Source organism: Pseudophryne corroboree, chromosome 3 (genome assembly GCF_028390025.1).
Source record: "Pseudophryne corroboree isolate aPseCor3 chromosome 3, aPseCor3.hap2, whole genome shotgun sequence".
NCBI classification, from domain to species: Eukaryota; Metazoa; Chordata; class Amphibia; order Anura; family Myobatrachidae; genus Pseudophryne; species Pseudophryne corroboree.
The window spans coordinates 379,264,453-379,290,928 of NC_086446.1; the positions used below are offsets into that span (position 1 = coordinate 379,264,453).

Genomic DNA, 26,476 nt, shown 5'->3' on the forward strand with positions numbered 1-26,476 from the left:
GCCCCCCCAAATATCACCCTGTACTTGTCAGAAGTGAAGGAGAGGACCAGCGTGTTCTCTGCAGCCTGAGGAGAGAGAGAAAATGGCGCTGAGCAGTGTGCTGGCTGCCTGAGGAAGAAGCTCCGCCCCTGCAATAATCATTGCAATATTTATACTGGCAGGGGTAGGGCTGTGCCAGCGGCACCTTATGCCCCCTTTTAGCCAGTTTTGAGGTATATTTTTGCTGCCCAGGGCGCCCCCGCGCCCTGCATCCTGCAGTGCCTGTGTGTGTGGGCAGCAATGGCGCGCTGCGTTCCCGCCAGCCGCGCCGTACCTCAGCCGTCACTTACTTGATAGAAGTTCATTCTTCTTATACTCACCTGTCTTCTGACTTCTGGCTCTGCGAGGGGGGTGACGGCGTGCTGTGGGAGTGAGCATCTAGACATGGCTAGCGTTCAGTGCCCTTCAGGAGGTAATGGTGTCCTGTCAGCTAGAAGCACAGTGGCGTAACTACTGCCCCCACAGCCCTCGCGGTGGCTTGGGGGCGAGGGGCTGCGGGGGCGCCGCCACTGCTTTAGCGCAGATTGACATGCGGACGAGCGTCCACATGTCAATCTGCTCTCACTAACCCTCCGCTGCTGTAAGGAGGGACACGGAGGGCACAGCGTGCGCCTCTCCTGTGTCCCTCCTGGGTCTCCGGCGGGTCTAATAAAGGAAGTGCCGTTCGTGAGCTCTGATTGGCTCACGAACCGGCACTTCCTTTAACATACCCGCCGGAGACCCAGGAGGGACACAGGAGAGGCGCGCGCTGCGCCCTCCGTGTCCCTCCTTCACAAAACAGCGGGGGAGCGGGGGAGCCGGGGGGGAGGAGCAATGGGGGAGCATATGCAGCACAGGGGGAGGTGGCTTATGTGGCACTGAGGGGGCATATGTGGCACTGGGGGGATATATGTGTACCTGGCACATGGGGGGGCTATATTTGGCACTGGGGCATGTGAGTACTTGGCACTGTGGGGGAATATCTGGCACTGGGGGCATATGTGGCACTGGGGGGGGGGGGTATATGTGTACCTGGCACATGAAGGGGGCTATATTTGGCACTGGGGGCATGTGAGTACTTGGCACTGTGGGGGAATATTTGGCACTGGGGCATATGTGGCACTGGGGGGGTATATGTGTACCTGGCACATGGGGGGGGCTATATTTGGCACTGGGGGCATGTGAGTACCTGGCACTGTGGGGGAATATCTGGCACTGGGGGCATATGTGGCACTGGGAGCACAGCCCTAGCAACAAGCACTACCCCCTAGCAACGAGCATGACACCCAGTGCATGAAACCCCTGGCAACGAGCATGACACCCAGTGCATGAAACCCCTGGCAACGAGCATGACACTCTGAGCATGAAAACCCCTGGCACCGTGCATGGAACCAAGAGCATGAAACCCCTGGCAATGAGCAGGTAATTTAAAAGTAATTAGAAGCCTTACTGTAGGACTTAATGTGTAATGGGCATTACGATGTGGCATAATGTATTACAGACATTGCGGTGTGTGTCATAATGTGTCACAGGCATTACGGTGTGTGGAATACTATATCACGGGCATTGTGGTATGTGGTATAATGTCTCAGGGGCATTGCAGTGTGGCATAATGTATAACGGGCATTGTGTTGTGTGGCATAGGGTATAACTGGCATTGCGGTATGTGTCACAGGCATTACGGTGTATGGTATACTATATCACGGGCATTGTAATATGTGGTATAATGTCTCAGGGTCATTGCAGTGTGTGGCATAATGTATCACGGACATTGCGGTGTGTGTCATAATGTGTCAGGCATTACGGTGTGTTGTATACTATATCACGGGCATTGTGGTATGTGGTATAATGTCTCAGGGTCATTGCGGTGTGTGTCATAATGTGTCACAGACATTGTATGTGCTATAATGTATCAGGGGCATTGCAGTGTGTAGCATAATGTATAACGGGCATTGCGATTCCTGTCATAATGTGTCACAGGCATTACGGTGTGTGGCATAATGTGTTGGGGGCATTACGGTGTGTGCATATTGTGTCATGTGCATTATTGTGTGTGGCATAATGTCTAAGGGCCATTGCAGTATGTGGCATAATGTATACTGAGCATTACTATAAGGAGGAAAAATTACAAATAATGTAAGGGGCATGAATCAGGATTATTTTTCTTTCCTGTGGTGGCTAACGTCTGGGCGTGCAGGTTGCAAAACTGGGGAATAAGGTAGTCCTTTTCCTGCAATGCCACGCCCCTTTATGAGAAGCCACACTCATTTCAACGAAGCCACACACCCTTTTTGTGGCGCGCGCATGTTTGTCCCTTTACTAGTGCCAATTATGGGGGATGGGGGGGAGGGGGGGGATTTGCGCCGAAGAATTTTTTGGCTTGGGGGAGAAAAATTTATAGTTACGCCACTGCAGAAGCAGAGCCATGAAACTCTTTAGGAAGTTGGTTCTGCTTCTGCCCCCTCAGTCCCACGAATGCACACTGCACCCATTATAAATACGCCCCCTGTTTTACAGCCTGCTCTGACCTTGGCTTGTGTGTGGTGTAACAGTGGCAGCAAGATATCTTGGGCGAGTCTACACTATGGCGACCAACATTCCCGCCAACCGATATAATGACTCGTAATGTTTATGCACAAAATGCCTGGCCACAGGAACCGGTAATGGCATTGTTGTTGGCTCTTGCGGCCGGCATATGGGTTGGTCAGCAGGTAGTATCTGCAAGATTACCGGCATCTGCTGTTCTGCACAGCCGGCGTGACATGTCTATGAACCATATCGTTCATAGACATATCAGCTGCACACACAATACAGTATGTCATTTGTTGAATGTGATAACAATATATCGGCAAGTGTGTATCCAGCATTAGATTTTCTTGCTAATAAGCAAAAATGTAATGTTTATGATTGTCCATCAGTTTACTGACAGTATGATTGTAGTTACATTTACTGATAAGTTGCAACCATAATCTTTCCACTACAAGTTACATTGTCAACAGAAAGAAAAGCCACACAATTTTACAATTCCTGGAAGGATTTTATATTTACAATAAACATTTGTTAGATATCCCACATAATCATTACAGGACAAAAAGACAAAGCTTCTGACATAGGAAAATCCCATGATATACATAGCAGGGAGAACTTGGTGGATCTAAGTAGACAGGGCACATATCTCCTATCTTAATGTAAGATCAGGTATTATTGAATTCTTCAGGTAAATAAAACCTAGACTTAAACATGCAACCCATTATCCATTTACATTGGCAACACACATTTCAAACTTCCTACAAAACAAAATGGTGGCTAGGCTGAAGTGAAGCTTTTATGCCAGTCTGTTTGCCCTTATTAGTTATTACATGACACAGACCACTAGAAGAGCAGGTCAGTCTATTATTTCCAGTCTAGTTCAACCCCTCCCTTTCATGCACCTGTAATGGACTTATAAATTGATTTCTGCAACAACTATTCTGTGTATCCCAGGTCATTCTGATGCTCAACAGGGTTGCAACTTTAAGTACAGAAAGATACCCGGAGATGCTGTACTTCACAGATCTAAATTAATTGATATTTGCAGAATGTGGACATAAAGTGCAGAATAAAAGATTATTTTAGCATTAAAGTGTTACTGTTTTTAATCAGCAAGTCTCTAAGTACACCTTTGGATGCTGCTGTTAAATCTGATTGAATCTGCTTTCAAATGAAAAAAGTCACAATACAACAGGCCCATGTGGATAACGGAGCGCTTGACTTAAGGAAAGATTCTCCTGTATACAGTATATGGGTTCTAGTCTGATGAGGAGATATCTTTCTTTTTTTATTTATTACTATATATATATATATATATATATATATATATGTAATTAAAAGATTTATTTGGGAGAGCTAGAAATACACAAAGTGAGGTAGAAGGGAGGAATAAAGCTTGGGAATGATGGAGTTAGTCATGATAAACATATTTTGGACTGAGGCAGGAAACTGGAGTAGCCATACTGTAGCAATGATGGGAGAAGTGAATTCAATTAGGGAGATTGGGAAATAATGGAAGAATCAAAGTCAATGTTGGGATACAATTAATAGATTTGGTAATTAACTGTAAACATCATTAAACATCATGGATAATAAAAAATGAATAGGAGCAGAAGGAAAAAAGTTTAAGAAATGCATGTACAGTATAGTTTAGGGGGTGTAGAAATGAATTAGCATTAAGGGTGGTAGGGGAATGCAGGCAGGAAGTTTGGCATAGATATTAATGCATGAGGTTGATGGAGGGATTCTGAATGAGAGTTGGTTAATGAATAAAAGTAATAGGCTTAGTAGAAGGATACATCCAAGGGGGTTAATGCAGAGATATGAGGTTTTGCAGTTGGGTGTTGAGTTGTTGACATGAGATTTTGTTGATGGATACATGGATTAGACTTGGTTAAGGGATAAAGGCATGTAGCTCGGCAGGGAAATATATAATAAAGGCTAGAGGCATGGGATATAATCAGTGGCGCAGAGAGGGGGGATACTCTTTTCCAGAGCTGGCCTTAGGCATAGGCAAACTAGGCAAATGCCTAGGGCATTTGGTATGCTTAGGGGCACCAGCAGCTTCTGCTGATTAAAATGATATGCGGCATGCCTATATTTTGTGTGTGACTGCGGCTGTATCTGCATATGAAATGCTACGTTGCGTGTATTCCTGGAAATAACTGTAATGTAGCATTTCGTATATGCAGATACGGCCGCAGTCGCACACAGAATATAGGCATGCCGCATATCATTTTAATCAGTAGAAGCTGCTTGTACATTCTAGCCATATAGTAATGTAAATAAGATGCAGTTTCATAAACAAAATGCGCCCGAAGTTAGTAGAGCTGCCAGCGGACTCATGCCAGGCATCTCTTGCAGAACTAGCAGCGGTGCTAGGGGGCACCAGCCAAAATCTTGCCTAGGGCATCATATTGGTTAGGGCCGGCTCTGCTCTTTACCTGGGCCCGGGCCTGTTGGAGGGTCCCGGGTCCCTCTGCCCCCCCTCCCCCATTGTAGATAGCGCCTGCACTTGGAGTGGGGACAAGAGTGATTACTGTGTGCTGCGCTAGGGAGAGAGGCAGTTGTAGAAGCAGCCACTCGTCTCCTTGCTGCCGGCTCCCATCAGCCTCCATGCCAGCGCCCACCGTGCGACGTGTGTTGCTGAATATTTCCTAAAGTGGGGGCTGGCCACACCTCCCTGCATTGGCCACGCTCCCTCTCAGTACCTGGGCCTGGCACAACTGTCAGCATCCCTGGGTATGATAAAGATGTACATGCATGTGCTTAGCAAAATGAATTTAGGAAGGATATATAGCGAGACTGAGTGGGGAAAAAACAGACGGACTTAATAGATGTATGTAAGAGTAAGACTTGTAAAATGTATTTGGAGTCTGTTGGAAGTCATTGAAATAATTACTGATGCTGTGGCACAGAATTGTTGTCTGGATTAGGAAATTAAATCTACTAGTAAGACAGAGGTAATGCTTCGTGACTTTTCATGGAGCCTATCAAGTGTAGTGGTTAGAAGATGAGTGGAATTACAAAGACCAATATGAGCGTATAGGCTCAAACTTTCTATGGGAAAGAGACTTTCATCAATGCGATACAGTGAAGGATAGAGGGAAGAGCGATGATAGGCCAGGAATACATTAGTAAGGCTTTACTGAACAACAACAAAGTGAAGCATGGGAGAAGGTACATGAGTACCAAGGACACAAGAGAGATTGTTGATAAAAGATGAGGAGGTGGCTACACAATCCCAAGCACAATGTGCCATGAAGGAGACAGGAGTGTTCTAGGCAGCCATCCCATGCTTCTCTCTTGGGCTCCCCGCTCCTTGACAGGGTAGGCAAAGCAGGGGGCAGTCCAGAGAAAGGGTTCTCAGTCTGAATATATGATGAAGCCAGAGAAGGTACTGTACTTGTTGCTATTGCCCCCATGAGCTTTACCACCGTCCAGTTTTATGTAGACTTCATCGCCCGCATCCAGATGAAGGATAACACTGTTACTGGCATAGTCGTAATTTTGATCTGCATCTTGAGCAATGGCGCTGGCACGGACCTGGGAGGATACAGAGAAGTAGATTAGGTACAGCTACTACAATACAGAGACAGAATAAGAGAATTTTAGAAGGATAGCAATTGGAGTGGGAGAGAGAAAAAAAAGTGTAAAGAAAAATGTGACATCGTAATTTACTATTATTATTATTATTATTATTATTATTATTTTCCAGAAGCATACATAAATCAATCAGCATAATAGAAATGTAAAGGCAATATGGTATGGTAACATATTTTTTTTTTTTCTAAACCATGCCCTCTTGTGGCAGCATTTGTGTTTACAGCTGACATAACTTCTTTGCTGTAGTTGGATCCTCTGGGACTGTAAGTGGGATAGATACAGCTCTTTCAATGTAGCAAGGGCTAATAGGAATGAAGAAGTATATTACTAGTGTAAGGTAATATTTGTGTACGTGTGGGTGGTGGGGCTGTGTGGTTCAGCGCTGTGGTTAGTCTTTCAGATGTGTGTCCAGTGAGGAATGGAGACATTTATTCCAGTTCTAGTTTGGAATATAGGTTACACATGTGATAGTGTAGCTATTATCAAATGTTACAATAATTCCACACAACAACTACACAAATAGATTATAATAGATATCCATTTGCATTAAATGTATTAACGAAGCATTTAGACTGCCAAAGAGACCTGTTTAGCTACCATTGTTCATAATCATAATTGTCCTACACTCATTGTAAATTTATCCTTATTTTGATTTTTATTATACTGCTTGTTTGCAATGGATCATGAGCAATGGCAAATATTTCATTTAATATTATTTCATGTACACAAATTGTACTTTACTCGCAGCATACTAATGTGAGCCATACATCAGAGCTGCAATTCCCCAGCGCCCTCAAAAATTCCAGACTCATTGAACCTGACGATTTTATGGTCAGAATAAGCAAATCTGGGATTTCCAACATTTGGATATCCCCAATTCCCTGCCCCGGCAGAACGTGGAATAGGGGCTATACATTGCTTAGGTTTGGGCCCTGTTAAACCTACTTTACAAGTGTGCCATAACATTTTTGGTTATGGCACCCTTGCGGGGTAAAATATAAATGCCAGACCGGACCAGAACCCAGCAGCAATCACTACTGCATCTTTTTAAACATTGTTATTTTATATATTAGAACATCTTGCCCATTTACAATAGGTTTTTTTTTCTTGGTGCTTGAGGTTGGGCAGAATGAGTTTACATCTCCTATTTGCTGTCATTTACATTAGTGTGTGCAGTGGTGGACAGGAGAGTTGCAGGAAATGAGAAACTACAGTAGTATGTATCCAGTTATGTGAAATAGAGGAGCATGCTCGGGATCCTGGCGGTCACCATGCCGACATTGGAATCCCGAGCAATCACAATGTCGTCCGACGGAATGCTGACACACAGGGTCTATTCCTGCTCCTGGGTGGCCACGACACCCATAGAGTGGGAATAGGACCTGCTGCGTGGCGATTGCAGCAAGCCTGCAAGGGGCTCTGTTGCGCTTGCACCCCCTGCCGGCATCCCGATGTCAGTATGCTGACCATCAGGATCCCAGGCACCATACCGCATGAAGTAGCACAATCTCCTTTTATCTAGTTTTTTTTTAGCTATACTGATGACTCCATGCAATCTCACTGCCCCTCCCCCCTTTCTCCTATCCTTCTCTCTCTCTCTGCCTCTCTTTATCTCCTCTCTGCCCCCTCTCTCTCATCTCTGTGCCACCCTCCCGCCTCTTTGTGCCTCTCTCACCTCTCCTCTCCTCTATGTACCTCTCTCTTTCTCTCCTCTCCTCTCTGCCCCCCCCCCCCCCCCTTCTATGGTTCTTTCTCACTCTGTGTGTCTCTCTCCCTCATCTCTCCTCACCTCCCTGTGCCTCTCTCTTTCTCTCCTCTCTCTGCTTCTCTATCTACTCTATTTCCCCCTATCTCTCTCCTTTCTATGCCTCTCTCTCATCTCTCTCTGCCCCCCTACTCTCTCTGCATCTCTCAGCTGCTCGCTCTCTCCTCTCTCTGATCTCTCTTCTCTGTCTCTCTCTGTCCCCCTCCTTTCTCTGCAGCTCATTTTCTCCTCTCTCTCTCTCTCTGCCCTCCTCTCTCTGAATCTCTCTGCCGCTCACTCTCTCCTCTCTCTCTGCCTCTCTTGTTCTCTCTTCATAAACGTCTACCATCGGGATCGGTATGAAATACCTCCAATCAAAATCCCGACGGTTGAAATCCCGACAGTAATTGACCGACGGTCAAAATCCCGACATTTAAAATACCGACAAGGTCAAAATACCGGCATGTAAAATGCCGACAGGTCAAAATACCGACATGCGGTTTCCTTTTTGTGTATGTCGACATAGGTCGACATGGACACCATATACGTGTACCGCGTCCCCTCGCATGGCTCGCTGCGCTCGCCATGCTTCGGGCACTATTTTATCCCCCCTCCAGGTCCACTTGGATGGTAAAGTATGAACAAGTCGGTTTCAATGAAAAAATCATGAAAAACTAATGTCGGCATTTTGACCTGTCGGCATTTTACATGTCGGTATTTTGTCCATGTCAGGATTTTGACCTTGTCAGGATTTTGACCGTCGGTCAATTACTGTTGGGATTCCGACCATCAGGATTTTGATTGGAGGTAAATTGACTGCATCCCCTACCACCAGCTCCCATCTTGTTTCTTGCACCTGTTCATAGTCTCTCTCCCCCCTTTGTTGTTGCCCCCTTTTGGTCTCCTTCTCCCTCTGAACCTGCAACACAAACCTGTCACAGCGGGTAATGTCAATTGTGACCTCCACCTAAAGAAAAGAACAGAACTGTCCATGTTGGTGCTGCTCTTTGGGGACAATTCTGCTCATCTCCAGCCTCCACCACCAGCAGCTCTCCCAGCACCAGTGTAGCTACTGGGAGAGCTGCAGCTGGTGGCATAGGATGGAGATGAGCAGAATCAGTCCCCACATTGCTGGAAAGGAGGCTCCAGATCTGCCCCCACTGCAGAAGTTCAGGTATTACCTGTGTTGCTGCTGCTGCCGCCTCATGGACGTGTGAGGGAGGGAGGCACAAAAACAGCAATCACAGTCAGGAGGGCGGTGACGCCAGTATGGATTGTTTCAGGAAGGGGGGCCCCAAATCGGTGTCTTGTTTAGGGCCCCATGAGATCTAAATCCTCCTCTGGTGATCACTGTAGGTACAGGTTGCTGATCAGTGAGAAGGACATATTTTAATTTTCTAGCACAAAATAGCATATGTAAAGCTACGGTAGTGGTAGCGATACATTACATCTACTATTAGACCAATTCAAATTAAAATATTTCCTCCTCACAAATCAGCACCCTGCGCCTAGTGTGGACGCTATTCTACTCTTTCTGTTCTGTTGCTGCTATTAAAGGTTTCGTCGTACATTCTCTATACCCATGTTCCTCAGTGGCAAACGCAGGATTTCTAGAGGGGGGTTTCCAACTACAGTCCACAAGCTCTTACTCTGCGGAAGTCTGGGGCAGCGGTAGTAGAACCTAGTAATGACCCTGGACATTAATGTAACATTGGTCTTTTTATTCACTGGATAGGGTATGGATTACAGTATTAAGATTTAATACTATAGATGGGCTATAGTATAGGCTGATTCAAACATTTTAATAATATAAATAAGTGGTCAGGAAAAGCTTAAACATGTCATAACAAATAAATAAATAAACAAATAAATAAATATACAAGCGTAATAGAACCAGTACTGCACGTTCTAAGTACACATTTCCCCACCTCATGGTAAGGCTTCTGTATACTCTATCAAGTAGCTACTCTCTGGTCCAGCGCACTGATTGAGAACTCAGATCCACATACACAGTTGTTACCACTGGGCATGTGCAGCAGTTCTGCTCTTCCCTTAAAATGCATGATGTGGTGGCAGTTCTAGTAAATCCTATTATATACCATTGCTATTGTTGTCACTTGCCAAGAAAATGCCACTTATAAGTTCATACCTACCAACTGCGGGTCGCAGTGTCCCTCGGTGTGGGGGGGGGGGGGGAGGCAGTTGGGAGATACCCCTGTCTATTCCCCGACAGAGAGAGACAGGGGGTATGGCCAGAGCTCACTGAGCACTGTCTATGCCCCCATAGTGACCAAAACGGGGGGCGTGGTTTGCGAGCGCGCCGTTTGCCGTGAAGCCACACCCTTACTGCAAGGCCATGCCCCTTACTGTGAGGTCACGCCTCCAAATTTGCCATTAATGTCCCTCCTTGCATACCACAAAAGTGGGGAGGTATGTAAGTTATCAGTTGCTTTTTACATAAATGCCTTTTGTCATGCACAGTACTGACCTGAGATTGCAAGACATGTATGTGGCAAAGGGTTAATCACAACAAAACCAACTAGACTGTCTAAAAATGATTGAACTCCATCTCTAATGATACCTAACTCCCTCTGTTAATCATATATCCTACTATAAACAAATCTTAAATTAACCTGTTATTATTATTATTATTATTATTATTAACCAAACAATCCCATATATTTCAGTTATGCAGCATATATAATAACCAAGCTATGTAGCAATTTAATTCCTTAAGAGTGCAAAGACAAAACATTATTAATTATGTTTAAATTAACAACATACAGTAACTACAATATTTAATTCAAGTATAAAAAACAAAACAAAATCATATACAATAATCCAAATGAGTTTCTGAGAATAAAAAGGCGAATCAATGAGACAGAAAAAAACAACTTTTCTGATAATCTAGTATAATATGTTGCCAGAGGCATTATAAATGGGAAGAAACAGGAATCGTGTTGTCAATAGCAGATTGATCTCTAGAAAAAAAAAGGCAGTTTTTCATCCTATACATTAAACTTATAGAACACGTTCCTCCAGCCCCCTCCCCTGTGAGATCACTGATAAAAGGCAATGTATATGCTACTGTAATTGGGGGGAATTAGAACTTGGGTAGGTCTTGTGCCAACATTCCATTCTATTCAGACATTCTTATACAGTACTTTCAATTATTATTTCAAACCTCATAGAAACATAATAATACAATCAATCAATCAATCAATCAATCAATCAATCAATCAAACAAACATTAATTGACACACATATGTATGAAATATCACTAAAAAATATAAATAATTTAGGATTAGGAATATATGATCTCTTCCTGTGTACAATATATCCTATATATTTATAATTGGCACATCTGATGACATAAGCTACTTATGTAATTGACTTCAGACTGGCACCAAGGTCTATCAAAATTTGTAATTTGAAGAAATTTGTTTTGATGTTTTATTATACTTGAAGGGACCACAATATGGGGGAGATTCAATAAAAATATGGGGGTGATTCAATTAGCTGCAAGCTCCCATTCTTCATTACTGCGGACACAGTATATCATGGTATATTTATGAAGTATGCTCAAGATTCCCTAGCAATTCAAATGCAAGGGATTGTGTCCATGTCGCATCGTAACGTTGCAGTATGTGACCAAGGTGAGGTCCATGAAAAAGTGGAGAAATCATCCTAAACCACAGAACGGTGGCAAATAAGATAGCAGGACAGGGTACTGTAGAAGACAATAAGCAAAGTATTGGAGACAGTTAAATGGTGTCAATTGGTTGAAATTTGCAACTTTTATAAATAATGGAAAAATTATAGCCAGGAAGTGTATTATAGCAAATGAAAAATGTTTACTGTGTTTGGGGTACGTTAAAGAGTCTCTATAGCAATCTTTAGGTATGTATATATAAGCTTATAAAAGTCTGAACAAAACACCTGCAACTCTGCAAGTACAAAAAATGTATGTACTTGAAAAATTATGTCTTTATTGCCCATATTTTACAATTTAAAACCCTATAAATACATTATTCATTGGGAGGAGTTCCCCACTGGTACTGCACTGTGTCCCAACATTTGTGCTTTAAAATAAGGATTATACCCCACTTTTTACCTACTGTGGAGGTACAAGCCAATATGCACATTATCTCCATTTATCTCCATTTGAAACCCACGTTATAGTAACACAGATTAAGCAATTTCTGCCAATTTGCGGCAAATTGAATCTCCCCCTATGTCTTAATAGTTACAGCATTGGCTGTGCCATAAAGCATTATTGTACAGGCTGTCCTTTGCTGGGGGAGACACTCAATAGGAAATTAAATAACCTGCGTGATGAAGTCATCAGCACAATACTGGCAAGTCTATTTTTCTTTAAAGTGGCAAAAAAACAAATTGTCTTCAGATGGTGTCAGCCAGGGGCGGATTGGGATGGAAAACCAGTGCGGGAAATTTACGGAAGCAGCCCTAATGGAGGTGTGGTCTGATGAGGGGGTGGGGTCTGTTGAGGGAGGGGGGGGCGGTATCCCTTATTATAGGGCCTGATTGTATGCAAATGTGGCTTTCCTTACGTATTTGCTGCCACTGTGTCTGAGACCAGGGGCAGATTGGGAACTAAAAGTGGCCCTGTACCATTGTGTGGAAGTGGCCCGATATGGGCAGTACACGAGGTACAGTATAACACATGAGTGCGGTGTGCTGCCTGTCATGTGTGGGCTGGGGCCACATGACAGAACACAAAACAGGCCACACAGACATATCGGCCTACCAGGATTCTTCATGGGGAACCCTATGGTCAATCCGCCCCCGGTGTCAGCGGATGTGGCCACACTTGGTATATATGATGGATGACGGTTGATAGAGCTGAGCTGTCTAGAATAGACAGTCAATAGGTCGACACCATATGGTCGACATGCATTAGGTCAACATGGTCAAAAGGTTTACTGTGTCTAAGGTCAACAAGTACAAAGGTCAATAGGCCAAAAGGTTAACATGACAATGAGTGACACAAGTTTTTTGGGGTTTTTTTTTCTTTTATTTTTTGTTAACTCCACGTGGGCTACAATTGGAATAGTAATCTGTTCTTTCTTCTGAGCGTAGCGAGGCACCTTGCCCCAAGCAAGCATTGCCATGGTAACGGGGGTGGGTGCCACAAGTCCATGCCCCCATGACTCGCGGCACGCCTCCGTACATCGTGGCGCGCGCTCACGAATGCCCGGGCCGAATTAGAGCCCCAGTCCATTGCTGTCTCCAACTATATTTAAAGTTATCTTCAGATCTAATGTAATCCTGCTTCAATATCAGTGTTTTAAGTGCACAACAGTTATATGGCATACAATAAAAGAGCTTACTGTAAGCTTGAAAAAGATCTCATTGAAAAAATTTAATTGGGGAATCACTGCAATGGCAGAATGGTCATTTTGGTGTCTAAGAAGTCATTAAACAAGTAAAATCTAAACAGTATACCCCCCCCCCTCCCTTCTATCCTGTATGAGGGGCTGCAGAAACCTTGAACTATGAGGGGCTGCAGAAACCTTGAACTCCCCATCATCTAATGAATGCCCCCTTCCCGACAGTACAAGGGTAAACAATACAACCTTGATCATTTATAAATAAAGACACAAATACTTGTATAAGGGGAAAGTAAGGTCAGCTTTATTTATTTAGAACTAAACTATTAAAATATATCTAACTAGCATATATATAATAATAACTAAAAGAGGAAAAAAGAAGGAAAGTATGGTGGAACAAAAAGAACGGCCCACACATTGCAAGATCGCCAACTGCATACATACACCAATTTACCACATGGGGAGCAAGCAGCCAGACACATAACCATGCCCAAGGTATCCACCTCCCACCCCAATGACGCAACAACATGAGGCCCACCTGGACAAGTGCTGCCGCTGAGCTCGGTAGGGTAGAATCAGCCTAAACATGTATTGGAGAGGAAAGCACCTCAATGGACCTAAAACCCCACCCCCTAACACCCACTCCATAGGCTTACCAGACCTCACCCCACCTCACAACCAAGCCTCCTACAGAAACCATTAACCCTTTCCTGGCCGGAGGTAAGCACTCCCAGACTCAAGTGTTTAATTACCTCCATGCATGAAATGCATTCTGTCCTACGTATTTGATTATTTCCCCATACATTCTTTTTTAACAGATTGATGGGTCACGCCACATGTCCAGCTTTGGCTGGCACCCAAGCATAGGCGTGCGCAGCTAATTTTATTAGGGGGTGCACCGCAGGAGGGGCGTGTCTAGCACCACCTTTTGGGCGTGTCTAGCACCACACAGGGACATGTCTAGCACTATTTTACATTCTCACAGTAAAATCACATGACTTAATTTAATTTCTCCCTAGTTCCTAATAATAAAGTAGCTATAATACACCCCAGAGAAATAAAATGAAACATAATGGTGTGACCACCGGCCGATACTGTCAGCTACAGCATAACCCTGAGTCCTAACTGCCGCTGCACCCTATTGCTGCTTGCACTTCCCCAATCTATCTCTGACCCAGCAGCAGAACTAGAGAGTGGTGGGTCTAGGTGCATATGCACCACCCACCCCTTGCACCCCAAGCACCCACACCCTAAATTTGAGTGGGACATTCTGAAAAGTATGGGAGACTTAGGGGGCCGAACATTTGAGTTTTAATATAACACAAGTACAGTTTAAAATATACACGTGCCATCACAGCCACATCTACCTCTTTCTATGCCATCAGACCCCACCTCCGCAGGACCCAGCATTTGTCACACATGTCCCCATGCTCACCAGCTACTGACAGTAGTGCCCCACTTCACATTATGCCACACGGTATGAGCCAAATTCACATTATGCCACACGGTATGAGCCAAATTCACATTATGCCACACGGTATGAGACAAATTCACATTATGCTACACGGTATGAGACAAATTCAGATTATGCCACACAGCATGAGCCAAATTCACAGTATGACACACGGCATGAGCCAAATTCACATTATGCCACACGGTATGTGCCGAAATTCATATTATGCCACACGGTATGAGCCAAAATTCATATTATGCCACACGGTATGAGCTAAATTCACATTATGCGACACGGTATGAGCTAATTTCACATTATGACACACGGTATGAGCCAAATTAATATTATGCCACACGGTATGACCCAAATTCACTTTATGCCACATGGTATGAGCCAAATTTATATTATGCCCCACGGTATGTGCCGAAATTCATATTATGCCACACGGTATGAGCCAAATTCACATTATGCGACACGGTATGAGCCAAATTCACATTATGCCACATGGTATGAGCCAAATTCATATTATGCCACACGGTATGAGCCAAAATTCATATTATGCCACACGGTATCAGCCAAATTCACATTATGCCCAGAGCTGGCCCTAATCAATTTGATGCCCCTAGCACCGCCACTACAGATGTAGCCAGCCTCATTGTTGTCACAGTGTGTACCCACGAGCATGCGCATCACGGCAAGCTGCACTGAATATCGTGTAGCGAATAGCTGCAGCCAGCGTTTGCGTGAATATGCATGCGCGCATCATAATTGCACACCAGTTCTTTTAGTCTCATCCTGTACTTTTAATAACTTCTATTCTGTGCCTCAATAGTCAGGGAAGATGCACAATGCTAGACAAACTGTGAGCAATGTAACAGAGAGCCTTACACAGGCAGAAAGATGACACATAACAGAGATTGAGAGACAGGGAGTCTCTCACTCACATTAGGCAGGCTGAGGATCAGGCAGGATGGTGGGACGACTACTGTCTTCCTCTCCGAGTCCCCCTCCAACGGTCGACAACGTCCAGGCCGGGCGACAGAGCAGGGCACACACACACTTGAAATTAGCATGTGTTGTTAATTAATGTTATTTCTTTTACTTAGCCCGGAGCTGGGAGTACAGCCCACAGCGCAGCCACTCAGCCAGGGCGGGAAGGAGGGAAGGAAGGAAGGAAGGGAGGGAGGGCGCGGTGTGACGTGATGACGTCACACTCACACCGCGAGGCAGTCAGTTTATGACAGTGGCGGTGGGTGGGCTGGGCTGTATGCGGCCAGCCCACCAGTCCAGGAAAAAGCCGCTGCCGCACAGCTGATAGTGACAGGCAGCTCTGTGTGTAAGTGTGTGACCGGCGGGCGGCGGCGGTAGTGCAGCGCAGCGGGACTCGGGAGGGAGACAGTGAATCAAATCTGTTAGGGCAGCACGAGGAGGAGGTTATCCGATCACGATCATCGCTGTATCAGTGTGCTACTGCAGCAGACAGCGATGATCGGCGTGACGAGCTGCGGGGGGGGGGGGGGGGGTGCCTGACATTAGGGGGTGCCTGTGCGCACCAGGCACCCCCCGTGCGCACGCCTATGCACCCAAGACCTTTCATCACGCCGGTACCCCTTTCCAATGTATTAAATGTTTTTAAGTCATATAGGGTTTTCAATTTCTTATTCAGGTTGCCTTCAATTATGACTGGAAAGGTTGTAAAATAAAAACTAATGAGTTAAAGATCATCATCGTCATCAGAGGTGTAGCTAGGCACCATGGTGCCCGGAGCAAGAGTATGTTTTGGCGTCCCCCATCCCCTGTACTGAATTGGGGTCCGGGCCCACATGTGGTGACATGTTACATTTAGAAAGACACAATATTTAAAAATCCTAAATTGGTGACAGGGCCAGTTTTAGACCTTGTGGAGCTCAGGGTAAAAGTTTCCATTGGGTGCCCCCATGTTTAAAATAGGGTCAGTGCTTGTTGAAGACATCAATATAGAGGTATGGCTTCATTAGGAAGGTGTGTGGCCACAGTACAGTACCAATTCAATTTACACCGCATAGTAGTGTCCATTATTAATGTTACGCCACACAGTAGAGCCCCTTATACACGTTACACTATGGTTGAGCCCCTTATACAGAGTACACTATGGGGGTCATTCCGAGTTGTTCGCTCGCTAGCAGATTTTAGCAGCATTGCACACGCTAGGCCGCTGCCCTCTGGGAGTGTATCTTAGCTTAGCAGAATTGCGAATGAAAGATTAGCAGAATTGCGAATAGAAAATTCTTAGCAGTTTCTGAGTAGCTCGAGACTTACTCCTACACTGCGATCAGCTCAGCCCATTTCGTTCCTGGTTTGACGTCACAAACACTCCCTGCGTTCGGCCAGCCACTCCCCCGTTTCTCCAGACACTCCTGCGTTTTATTCTGGCACGCCTGCGTTTTTCCGCACACTCCCAGAAAACGGTCAGTTTCCGCCCAGAAACACCCACTTCCTGTCAATCACACTCCGATCACTTCAACGATGAAAATTCTTTGTTCGGACGTGAGTAAATCTACTAAGGTTTGTGCTAAAATACTTAGCGCATGCGCACTGCGTACCATGAGCATGCGCATTTTTGCCTTAATCGTTCCGTTGCGAAAATCGGCAACAAGCGAACAACTCGGAATGACCCCCTATGGTTGAGCCCCTTGTACACATTACACCATGGTAGAGCCGCTATGGAAGTAGCTGTATTTAACTATTTACTTGTTTAATTTAAATAAATTAAAAACACTATATATATGTCCTGACTGACCTGACCTCACAACCCAATTCCTCAATGAAAATAAAGCACCAGCAGCTAGGGCAGAGAGAGCTACTGCAGTACAGGAAAGAGAGAGGTGCTGCAGCAGCGGAGGTGCTGCAGCAGCGAAGGCAGATAGTGGAGTTGCAGGACAGAAGTAACCCTGTTGCACAGTCTCCAAGTCTGAGTCAGTGTGTGCCACATCTACTTCTCCTCCTTCTCTGCGGCTGCCAGTCCAGTGGCCCGCAGGAAGGGAGGAAGGTGGTGACTGGCAGAGCGCCCTTTAACTTTTTTGGCGCCCGGAGCTCGCGCTCCACTGGAGCCACTCCCGCTACACCCCTGATCGTCATCATCGTCAAAATGATACACAGTTGAACTTATCTGTATTTTATAATGTACAGCAGAGTTTCCTAAGCTCCGCCATTACAGTCCAGGTTTTAAGGATATCCATGCTTGAGCACAGGTGACTTAATTAGTACCTCAGTCAATTTGATTTAACCATCTGGATTCAAGCATACTGTAGATAGCCTTAAAACCTGGACTGTAATGACAGAGTTTTGGAAACCCTGGTGTACAGAGTATTTAGGGTTTCTTTTGGCTGAATGAAGAATAAGTGGCTAATATAAATTTTCATGTAAGTCCATTATGTGGGTGAATTTTGTGATTTTTCACATAGCATGCTATGTAGCCGAGCACATGTACCTATGGGCTATTCAGAGATACTGCTCAGTACTTGCGGCTGAAGGGTAACAGCACGCACGTAGGCTTAGCTGGGCGAGGGTGTGTGGTGTCTGAGTTGTGGGTGCGCAGGATTCAGTCTAAATTCTGCTGATCTTTCTCAGTATAGGCTGGTGCACACATGTGTTGATAATGGTGATGCAGAAGGATCTGTGCAATGCAGTCCCATAGATGCGTCCATCTTTACATACTGATGAGTATCCACATATAAGTTTGTACATGCATTGCGAGTGCAGTTGTGGCTGACCTGCATGCAAATCTGCATCAGACCCTTTTTATAAAAAATAGTTTTAGGGGGAGATGTATGAAGCAATGAAAAGAGTGGAGAAGTGAGTCAATGGAGAAGTTGCCTATTGCAACCAATCAGCTTTGAAGTAACATTTATCAAGTACAGTCTATAAAATGTAGCAGCTGATTGGTTGCCACTGGCTCACTTTTTCACTGCACACATCTACCCCTTAGTTGTAAACTAGACTTTCCTTCTTCTTTATAATTTGGGTTTCTGAAATAATCTTTTAAGCAAAGTAATATTGTTAGAACTTTAGAAGCTGCATGTTGTACTTTTCCCAGATCTTTCATATGGAAGATTGTCGCTCCAAGGAAAGACCCAGTATGCAGTAAGAAGCCTTGAACAGACACCTAGCAACTTACAAGGTTTCATTCCATTTGTCTGAAACATTGATTAAATGTAGAAGAACATATAATTCCAATTGACATATACTGTAGCCTTCCAATATTTTGGAAGAGTTCCTGTGTCTGCAATAATACTAAGGTAATTCATAATACCTATGTGGTAGTTTTAAATCAGGAACGTCTTTTAACCACTCAACTGACATTTTTTTCCCTTAAAACAAAAAAAAAAATGTCATTTGTTTTATATAATAAAGTTTAAAGAGTATTTTTAATAATTTATTTCTATATTTTTGTGTTTAAAAAAATAGGACCCCATTGTGAAATCACCTCATTAAAAATAGCCCCCCCCCCCCATCAGTGTTAAAGATCCCTAACATTATCAAGCCCCCCCCAGTGGTGACAGTTCCCAGAGACAGAACCCCCACCCTCAACCCCATTGTCAGTGGGCCCCCACTGTTTATTCCCCCACCACCACTCATGTGTCACTATACACGTCATTTATTATTTAAAATATATCCCCGTCCAGTCAAAAAATCTTGTGTGTCGCAGCAATCCCACCCCTCCTACCCACCCCCAGTGAAATCAGTCCCCCCTCTGCTGTAGCTGATCTCTGCACATGCAGAGATCAGCATAGTTGTGCTGGGAGGGAACATTGTTTCTCTCCTCGCACTATTAGTTTTGGCGCATGTGCCCCAGCATGCCTCTCGCAAGGCATTCTAGGGTGTGATTTCGGCAGTCGCATATGGCAACATCGCTACCAGGTGGCTGCAGCAGCAGGAGGAAATCCTGTTCAGCCATTGTTCACAATGGATTTCCTCCATAACAGACAGGGAAGCAGCAGGGCAGCACCGATGTATTGGCAGGTAATGCACTCCGGACTGCGGTTATATTCCATACACTTTTGCTAGGCAAGTGGTTAAACTGCTTGCCAGAGATTTTCTGGAGTATAGAGCAACTTGGGAAGGAAGTCTGCTGGAGACTAATCCTAGTATTGTTGAATGTGGAGTTCTGTAATCTGTGGGAATAATGGGAAGATTTTCCACAGGTTCAATGTTTCCTTGAAAGATTAAGTGACCCATTCATTATTAATATGCAATGGCCCCATGCACATATTGGGCGGTATTCAAATGATATATCACGCCCAATCTCCTTTCCCCATTATCGCGCATATTGTGCCAATAGTAATCAGGCTTAGCTGCGTAAAGGGTTGGGCCTTGTGTATCTAATTCGGCGCAATATGTGTCAGCATACAGAAATCCATTGGAGCACTTCCGCCACTAAACAATAGTGAACATTATACTGCCAGCCAGTGTTACTGAGCATGTATTATCTTAGGTCACACGTGTGCACAGTGAAGAAGCAAAGTGATCTGAATGGATCCCTCTTTGCATTTTGGATCTCCTTACTATACAGTTCAGCAAGTTCCCACTATCTGAAGGTAGCATCAGTTCCCGCAGCCAAGCTCTGAAAACAGGCCCGTTCACCTTGAGGCATAGGCCCCTAAATCTACTGGCTCTTTCTATTATACTCAAAATCCTTACAGTCTGTATATACAGTGATGGGGACTGATTCTGAGTCACAAGCTTCTGATGCTGTTTTTCCCTACACTCGTGGCATTGTACTTTCTTTCCTATACTAATGAGACTATTGGCCCAAATAAGTTGCATATCTGTGTGTCTGACAATCAGTGCCTTAATTAGACATTTAAGCGCTGTGTGCAAGAAACAGCATCGGCACCCCCCTATATTTAAAATAGGGCCAGTTTGCGCCATAGGTGCGTGACAAAAATATAGAGGTGTGGCTTCATGGTGAAGGGGCGTTGCAACAAAATAATACCAAGTCATATTACGCTGAACAGTAGTCATAGAGTAGTAGAGCCCCTCTTACACATTACACCAGGTAGAGGCCCTGTCACATTTTACGCTAGGTAGAACCCATTACACATTACGCAAGGTACAGCCCCTGTTACACATTACGTCAGGTAGAGCCCCTATTACACATTACGGCAGGTAGAGCTCCCTTTTACACATTATGGTAGGCAGCGCTCCCTTTTACACATTACGGCAGGTAGAGCCCCTATTACACATTACGGCAGGCAGAGCTCCCTTTTACACATTATGGCAGGCAGAGCTCCCCTTTACACATTATGACAGGCAGAGCTCGCTTTTACACATTACAGCAGGAACCACCATGTGTCGCGATGGTGCCTAATTAACACGCTGCAGGCGTTGGGGGGCATCAATGGATAGAGTTGATTAAAACAGAGGCTTGTCACCTCCATTTTTGGGGCATGCCAAAGCCAGCGGCTGCATTCTCGGACACAGATTCACTGGCTTCGGCAGTGTAGTTGTGACGGCCATTCTGAGTAACTCTAGGGTTGCTCTGAGGTATAATGCTGACTTGTTGATCCAATGCTACATCTTCGGATACAGGCAGTGAATCAGTGAATCTGGCAGTGGGTGTCTTTTTCGCACGCATTAGCGCCAATATTTGCGTCCACCTCCAAATCCTTTCCACTGTCGCAGAATGTACAAAAAACCTGTACAAATATTTTTTAACTCCATTACATAAGTCATAGCAAAAATTGGGTTCAGTTACTTTGTTTATAACTGTTTCCAATCAGCTGTGCTAGACAAGGGTTTTTAATTGCTGCACAGTACAATGAGCTCCTTAAGTTTCCAACCGCGCTTCAGCTTTAGGTGATTAATTATATACATACAGTTTAATAAAACAGGCGATGGTTAAATTGTATGAGTAAATAAAAAAACAGTGCAGTTCAATGCAATTTTCTGTGATTTATTTCATGATATTAATTGCCTAAATACAAAACCTTTTCTATAGTCTCTATTTGAAATAAGCGTTTCCTGCCTAAAATGTATTATTTATTCCTTTTTTTTTCCAGGCAAGATCAATCTCCTAATACTCATGTAAGGAGATTAAATTGTAACATTGAGTGACTGACGGAAATCATTGACCTAGATAGCGATTACAAATCTTGTGTGTAGCACACCTTACTGGAAGCAATGGGTTATAAATCACGCTATTACTTTTAAAAGAGAAATCTCTTACTAGGACAAAATTAAAAACTGCCCTTGTAGCCTAGCCTTAATAATTTCTCAACACTGCTTAACTAAAGTGTACATATAACATGTCTCAGCACACATAGTTGCAAATTTGTGGAGTTGGTATAATCTCCCCGTACTTGCATGGGCTTCCTTTGGGTGCTCCAGTTTCCTCCCATAATCCAAAAATATACCGGTGAGTTAATTGGCTCTCAACAAAATGAACCCTAGCGTGCATGTGTGTGTGTGTGCATGTGGTAGGGAATATAGAGTGTAAGCTCCACTGGGGCAGGGACTGATGTGAATGGCCAAATATTCTCTGTAAAGCGCTGTGGAATATGTGTGCGCTCTATAAATAACTGGTAGTAATAATAATAATGATTTATTCGTGTGTGCTGATAATTATGTCATGTTTCATAACAACATGTTAAATTTAATTGCTGCAATTTATCAACCTTGCTGAGCAAGGACTGCTTCTATGAGAAGAAGCCCTGTGGTGTCCAAAGTCATTTGAATGCGCTGAAAACGGAATGCGGTCAAGATCCTGCCAGACGGAATCCCGACTGGCACAATTCCGACATATTCTCCCTCTGAGGGTGTCCACGACACCCATAGAGGGAGAACAAATTAGTGTGCCGAGCGGAGCGAGGCACCGTGCCTGCAAGGGGCTGCGTTGCGCTTGCCCCCCTGTTGGGAATGTGCCGGTCGGGATTCCGGTGTCGGTATTCCGACTGCCGGGATCCCGTCCGGCGGGATTTCGTACTGATCTTCTGAATACATTTTAAGCATATATCTATAATACTGTGTACATATAGTGTTTTGCTAAAGTATTCACCCCCCTTGACTTTTTACCTATTTTGTTACATTACAACCTGTAATGTATTTTTTTTTTATCTGAATTTTATGTTATGGATATGCACAAAATAGTCTAAGTTGGTGAAGTGAAATGAGCTAAATTTATACAAAAAATAATTTTTATAAATAAAAATTTGGAAATTGGCATGTGCATATGTATTCACCCCTTTTGCTATGAAGCCCCTCAAATGTTCTGGTGCAACCAATTACCTTCAGAAGTCACATAATTAGTGAAATGAAGTCCACCTTTATGCAATCTAAGTGTCACATGATCTGTCAGTATAAAGTAAACACACCTTTTCTGAAAGGCCCCAGAGGCTGCAACATCACTAAGCAAGAGGCATCACACCATGAAGACCAAGGAGTTCTTCAAATAAGTCAGGGACAAAATTGCTGAGAAGTACAAGTCAGGGTTGGGTTATAAAAAATATCCAAATCTTTGATGATACCCCGAGCACCATCAAATCCAACATCTTCAAATGGTAAGAACATGGTACCACAACAAACCTGTCAAGAGAGGGCCGGCCACCAAAGCTCACAGACCAGGCAAGGAGGGCATTAATCAGAGAGGCAGCACAGAGACCAAAGGTAACCCTGAAGGAACTGCAGAGTTCCACTGCAGAGACTGGTGTGTCTGCGCATGTAACCCCAATAAGCTGTACACTCCATAGAGCTGGGCTTTATGGAAGAGTGGCCAGAAAAAGGGCATTACTTAGTGTTTAAAATAAGAAGGCATGTTTTGAGTTTGCCAAAAGGCATGCGGACGACTCCCCAAATGTATGGAGGAAGGTGCTCTAGTCAGATGAGACTAAAATTTTATGTCTGGTGCAAACGTTATGTCTGGTGCAAACACAACATATCCCATCACCCCAAGAACACCATCCCCACAGTGAAACAAACATGGTGGTGGCAGCATCATGCTGTGGGGATGTTTTCAGCAGCAGGGACTGGTAAACTGTTTCGAGTCGATGGAAAGATGAATGGTGCTAAATACAGGGATATTCTTGAGTAAAACCTTTTTCAGTCTGCCTGTGATTTGAGACTGGGATGGAGGTTCACCATCCAGCAGGACAATGACCCGAAGCATACTGCTAAAGCAACACTCGAGTGGTTTAAGGGGAAACATTTAAATGTGTTGGAATAGCCTAGTCAAAGCCCAGATCTCAATCCAACTGAGAATCTGTGGTCAGACTTGAAGATTGCTGTTCACAAGTGGAATCCATCCAACATGAAGGAGCTGGAGCAGTTTTGTCTTGAGGAATAGGCAAAAATCCCAGTGGCAAGATGTGGCAAGCTCATAGAGACTTATCCAAAGCGACTTGCAGCTGTAATTGCTGCAAAAAGTGGCTCTTCAAAGTACTGACTTTAGGGGGTGAATAGTTTTCTTGTTTTTGTCCTATTTGTTGTTTGCTTCACAATAAAAACAAAATCTTCAAAGTTGTAGGCATGTTCTGTGAATGAAATGATGCAAATCTTCAAACAATCCATTTTAATTCAGTGTTGTGAGGCAATAGAATATGAAACATGCAAAGAGGGGTGAATACTTTAGCAAGGCACTGTATAGGCAGTCTAATTAATATTTGTGTACAGATTATGGATGGGCATCGGAAGCCCGTTGCCATACGGTGGATGGGGTACAAATTTGGAATCTTCCAATGTGATAGTAATTAATCATTGCACAACAATCATTCAATGGAAATATCACTGCGATGATTCAAGAATGCGCAAAACACATGCACTCTAGAGACGCTCAAACTAGGGAGCCCATTTAGCAATGAGTGAAAAAACTCGTTGTGAATGACAAAACTCATTGCGCATGATAAATGGTACTCCAGTCAATCAGCTTCCAACTGTCATTTTTCAAACACATGACAGGAGCTGAACACATAACAGTTAAGAGCTGAGTGGCTGGAGCACCATTTATCATACACAATGAGTTTTATCATTCACAACAAGTTTTAGCACTCGTTGATAAATTAGCCCCTAGATTTTTAATAATTGTATTCAGTTGTATTTTACAAAGGAAAACCATCACTTCCACACCATTTGATGGCAACCAACATTGGAAAACCGCCATCTAATGGAATAAAGCACTTACAGATGGAGCTGCGCTCATCTAGCATCTAGTGCGGCTCCATTGCAAACGTGCACTCCCGGCGCGGCTAGGTGATCCGGCACCTAGCCACACTACGGGAGTGCACAGAGACGCTCGCAGTGCAGTGAATGGGATGCATGCTCGTCTCAAAAGCATGCGAGTACTAGGCGCGCTGCGGCACAGACGGAGCCACGATTAGCGTGGCTCCATATGTACGTCACAAGAAAACATTGATGGTTGTAATTCAAGAGCTATCGATGTCATCTATAGTATAAATGGGCAGTCTAATAAAAATGAAAGCACTGTGTACAGATGTGCAGTCTCATGTCTGACATAAAGTAGCCCCATAGTCCTCTATGGCAGGCATGTCCAAACTGCGGCCCTCCAGCTGTTGTGAAACTACACATCCCAGCATGTCCTGACACAGCTTTAGCATTCTCTGACAGCAAAACTGTGTCAGGGCATGCTGGGATATGTAGTTTCACAACAGCTGGAGGGCCGCAGTTTGGATATGCCTGCTCTATGGAGATGTCTACATGGACTGCTAAAAAAATGAGCAAGTGCAGTGTCCGTTATAGCATTGCGTGATGAGAACTGCTGTGTATATGCCAGTGTAGCCTAGACCTACAGTAAGCCAGGGGTTTAAGTTTTGAGCAGTAATTTAACATGTAACACAATTAGATGAGATTCATGAATCTAGCTGTTCCGATGTAGGCATGCAGCATGTACTGTATCTCAGCTAATTGCAATACAGCCATACAGCATTGTATTTCATAGGTGTCCTGATTGAAATGGCTCAGCTGGCAACCTACAGTACCTACAGACTGCAGCTAGAGAAATAGAGTAATTAGGTTGCTTGTTTATTTGTCAACAATGGAAAAAGAAGCACTGCAGGGTTTGAATAAAAACAAATAAGATAAGAAAATAATAAACTAATTAGTCACAATTGCAAAGTGTAGTTTTCACTGTCCTTTAATCTTGTAAAAATCCATCAAAATATCCTCAAAATTACAGCAAGACAAGAGAAATCTGATTCCACTTTATGTATCAGAAAGCCAATATTTTGCTGCATTATAAAGCATATTAGCTCGCATGTAGACAGACCCGTGACACTTCAGTTTCTGATTCCCACAGATCACTATCGGAAATCAACTACAGTACAACGAGTAGGCTGCTCTCAAGGGGTTAATCACTAATCCCTCTATTTCCACTGGAAGCGCAGAGCCTTACTGACAGGACAAATGCACACGTGAGGCTAGACAAAGACTCATAACACACAACCACCAGCACAGGTGTGTTAATAAGGAGAATAAACAGCACACTGTGCAAGTAATTAATGTCTCAAGTCACAGGCTCGGCTGCCAAGAACTAAGAAGAGATTGGGGAGCGAGAGAGAGAGGGAGCGAGAAGGAAGAGGAGTATGTGACTCATTAAAAGTGCCAATCCCCCTGCAGGATAATAACATACATCCTTGTTGTTTCACCAGACAACTAACAATACTTATCTTTCTCTGGCAGATCCAGGGTTAATGTAGCAGGCGATTCCCCACTATTTAGTCTAGCAACATACCCACCTTCAATTAAAACTTCTACCTGCATCTTTCTACATTGTAGCAGAATACTGTA

General features: G+C 44.1%; 1 protein-coding gene across 1 annotated transcript in view; it reads right to left on the reverse strand.

The window, feature by feature from the left end:
• Nucleotides 1-4,720: 4,720 nt before the first annotated feature.
• Nucleotides 4,721-26,476, reverse strand: part of C1QL1 (complement C1q like 1) — a 176,029-nt gene continuing 154,273 nt past the window's right edge. The window contains exon 2 of the mRNA XM_063963564.1: nt 4,721-6,093. Within this exon, the coding sequence (XP_063819634.1) occupies nt 5,914-6,093 (180 nt within the window). The 3' untranslated portion in view covers nt 4,721-5,913. The remainder of the gene's footprint in view (nt 6,094-26,476) is intronic.